Genomic DNA, 3,962 nt, shown 5'->3' on the forward strand with positions numbered 1-3,962 from the left:
CATTCCCTTAACCATGGTTCCGTTATTCTTCCTTTGCTTTGCCGAAGTCTTAAGCTGGCTGGCTTCCTGAAGATGCAGCTTGGAAATGCTCAAGACCCTCAGACACTGACTATTGGTTTGTTGTCAGAATCACGTGGGAGGGAGGAAGGCAGAGCAGGGGAATCTTGTGGTGCATAAAGTGCTTGCAGAGCTCAATATGCAGAAGCAGAGCTCACATTTTCATTGTTTTGGGGGTTTTTGGAGTACATAGCATTCCTTGAACATGAGGCTATTTTTCGCAGTACTCAATCTATTTTGCTAAAAAAAAAAAAAAAAATGGAACCCTTGAGACTTGAGGCAAACAGGCTTAGAAGGCAGAGTCTATGCGTCAGGATTCCTTCCACCCTATTCTGGGCAGTTGCTTAGTAACATCTAGGTAAACCAACAACTGTGTTCCAAGTCCAATTATTCTCTGATCTGACTTCTTCTGGGAGTGTCAGAGCCTGGGTCAGCAGCAATTCTGTTGCAGTTATTAATTGCCTTCTTCCTAAGTGAAAGTGATTTTTACAAATGCTATCGAGAGATAAAAGAGCAAGTCCTGATCCAGTTGGAGGTATGAACACTAGCTTCAACACCACCAACCACCTACCACTTACACTCAGTTGGCAACTCCAAGCCACAGTGTCTATCTTCTGAACACACATGTAAAAATAAATTTCACTAACTGAAGTCATTGGACAGTTACTGAGTAGAACAGGTTCCAACAGGGAAAGGGATATGCCCAATACTACACAACATAAAAGCAGCCATGACAGTAGAGCACAGTGATGTTATTGTGACTCTCATTTGACCATGTCAGTTTCTTCAAAACACCATCCTGAGAGTCACAGAGGAGGGTTCCGGGAAAGATGACAAATATTAAAGCAAGGTTCCTTCACCAAAGGATTTCAGCCAGTGCTGCCAAGGTAGGGCAGGGTGAAATGTCTTTCTTTACTAGTGGATTTCCCAGAGTTCTCAAAACACTGTGCCCTGGGAATCTCCAGCGAGCAGCTTGCTGTTGATTCTCTTTTTTTGCAGGATCAACAGTTGTGGTTGACCACACACCACACTCCTCACCACAAGTTTATTTTAATAGTCCATTTTAGACCAGGAATCTAGGATGTCTGTTTTTGGAACTAGACATTTAGCATCTGTGTCCTGTTTTGATGGACCAAACCTACCAAGTGCTTCAAACACTTGGTGAGATGTGGTGGATGAACCAGCATTAATTAGGATATAACCCTGTGATCTCCCCACCCCCACTGTGACCTTCCTTCCCTCAAGTCACTGCCTGCTCTTCATTTCCATTTCTGACCTCTTTTTGTTTTCCCTGGGCAGTACATAATCTTGTAATCACTGCATCTGCTGCCCCCTGCTAGGCCTCTGAGGGGTTATGGAGACCCAGGCAGGTGGCAATGGTGCCAGCCGTCAGCAGCACCAGGCCTGCACCAGCAACCTGCCACATGCCCCAACACAGCTCAGCAGCAGTTGCTCCACTGCCTGCTTGGGCACTGCTGCCTGTGTCCTGGCATGCGGGGTCTGCGGCAGCGAGGGTGGAGAGTGCTCAGGCACTCCATGGCATGAGATGGTGGCACTGAGTGGTGGCAGTGGTGGGTTGTCGCAGAAAAGCTGCCCACTGGCTGGGCTGTGCCCCAGAAGCGAAGCCTTAAGTCTTCAGTGAGCACACGGCTGAGGAGGTCAACCTCCTCAGTGTGTCAGGGCCTGGACCTGGTTTCCTCATGCAATTTTGTTCCTCCGAGGCTTGTTCTCTATTCATTAATCTGCGGACTTTTAATGATATAAACCAGTGTGCACTACCCCCACCCTACAAATTTAAACCACATCCCCGGTTTTTTACTGCAGCTCTGATGCAATGTTGGCCTTTAGGACCTCATATTCTCTTTCCCTAACTTCCTATCTGAAGTGAAAACAGGAATAGTTAAAATAATTTTGCAATCATTTACTGAGTGTGAAAATTATGAAAGTAAGGCCACTTGAGGTTTTGGTAAAGACAAAACTTTTTTTTGGAAGAATAACCACTAAATAATTACTATCAGAAATTGCAACCTTATAAAAAAAAGCCTTAGGGGGCTCAGCGCGGTAGCCTAGTGGTTAAACTTCTCACCTTGCACACACCAGGATCCCATATGGTCACTGGTTTGTGTACTGACAGCTCCACTTCTCATCCAGCTCCCTGCCTTTGGCCTGGGAAAGCAGTCGAGCATGGCCCAAAGGCTTGGGACCCTGCACCCACGTGGGAGACCCAGAAGAGGCTCTGGGCTCCTAGCTTTTATCAGCGCAGCTTGGGTCCTTGCGGCCGCTAGGGGAGTGAATCAATGAATGGAAGATCTTCCTTGCTGTCTCTCCTCCTCTCTATATACCTGACTTTCCAATAAAAATAAGTATTTTTTTAAAAAAAAGAAGCCCTCTCGCCCTCCGACCCGGAAGCCCAGCCGGCGCACGCCGCGGCAGCCCAGCGCGGAGACCAGATTGCGGTTCTATTGTTATACCTGCCCGAGTTCTGACAATACAAGATGAAGCAAGATGCCACGAGAAATGCTACCTATACCGTGGATTGTGAGGATTATGTGCATGTGGTGGAATTTAATCCCTTTGAGAGTGGGGATTCGGGAAACCTAATTGCGTATGGTGGCAATAACTTTGTGGTCATCGGCACGTGTGCGTTTCAGGAAGAAGAAGCAAACATTGAAGGAATTCAGTATAAAACACTGCGAACATTTCATCACGGAGTCAGGGTTGATGGCATAGCCTGGAGCCCAGAGACTAGACTTGACTCATTACCTCCAGTGATCAAATTCTGTACTTCAGCTGCTGATATGAAAATCAGATTATTTGTTTCAGATCTTCAAGATAAAAATGAATATAAGTGTTTTGAAGGCCATTCAGATTTCATTAATGATTTGGTATTTGATCCCAAAGAAGGCCAAGAAATCGCAAGTGTGAGTGATGATCATACCTGCAGGGTTTGGAACTTGGAAGGAATGCAAACGGCCCATTTTGTTCTTCATTCTCCAGGAATGAGTGTGTGCTGGCATCCTGAGGAAACTTGTAAATTGATGGTCGCAGAAAAAAATGGAACTATCCGGTTTTACGATCTTATGGCCCAACAGGCTCTTTTGTCTCTGGAATCAGAGCAGGTGCCATTGATGTCAGCACACTGGTGTTTGAAAAACACCTTCAAAGTTGGAGCTGTTGCAGGAAATGACTGGTTGATTTGGGATATTACTCGGTCCAGCTATCCTCAGGAAAAGAGACCTATTCACATAGATCGAGCCTACTTATTCAGGTGGTCCAAAATTAGTGAACACTTGTTTGCAACCACTGGTTATCCTGGCAAGATGGCAAGTCAGTTTCAAATTCATCATTTGGGACACCCTCAGCCCATCCTTACTGGATCTGTAGCTGTTGGATCTGGCCTCTCCTGGCATAGAACTCTGCCACTCTGTGCAATTGGAGGAGACCACAAGCTGTTGTTTTGGGTGACTGAAGTGTAACATACATTTCCTCGGTTCTTTAGATGCATAAACTTCGTATTTTTAGTACACATTTTTGAGAATTTCTTATTTTTATATCAAATGTTACTGTAAACTCTAGAAACATCTGAGTTGTTGCTTTTATTAAATAAAGTGCTGGTGGTTGGAAAAAAAAAAATAAAAAAAAATAAAAATAAAAAAAAAAAATAAAAAAAAGAAGCCTTAGGAAAGCATACTTGACACAGATTATTCTGCAGTTAAGCAGACCAAATTCTATGTCAGGTTGTATGACCTTCAGCAAGTCACTTCATGGCTCTGAGTCTTGACTTCTTAGTTTGGTGAAGTCGAAGACTTCATCCCCTGTCAAGGAGAAAAATACCAAACAGAAAAAAAAAAAAAGAGAGAGAGAGAGGTTTTATATAACAATACTTATTTGAAAGAGAAAGATGG

The 3,962-nt window shown here is 44.3% G+C and overlaps 1 protein-coding gene across 1 annotated transcript; it reads left to right on the top strand.

Annotated features, from left to right (window-relative positions):
* The first annotated feature begins 2,526 nt into the window (after nt 1–2,526).
* LOC131482613 (nucleoporin Nup37) lies at nt 2,527–3,677 on the top strand. The gene has a single exon (XM_058677406.1). It carries the CDS (start codon nt 2,553–2,555, stop codon nt 3,531–3,533), a length of 981 nt encoding a protein of 326 aa, XP_058533389.1. The 5' UTR covers nt 2,527–2,552; the 3' UTR covers nt 3,534–3,677.
* The last annotated feature ends 285 nt before the right edge of the window (nt 3,678–3,962 follow it).

This window comes from Ochotona princeps, chromosome 19 (assembly GCF_030435755.1).
Source record: "Ochotona princeps isolate mOchPri1 chromosome 19, mOchPri1.hap1, whole genome shotgun sequence".
Taxonomy (NCBI): domain Eukaryota; kingdom Metazoa; phylum Chordata; class Mammalia; order Lagomorpha; family Ochotonidae; genus Ochotona; species Ochotona princeps.

Bases quoted from the DNA above. Each gene is read 5' to 3' on its own strand.
- LOC131482613 (XM_058677406.1), top strand. From the start codon at position 2,553: ATGAAGCAAGATGCCACGAGAAATGCTACCTATACCGTGGATTGTGAG.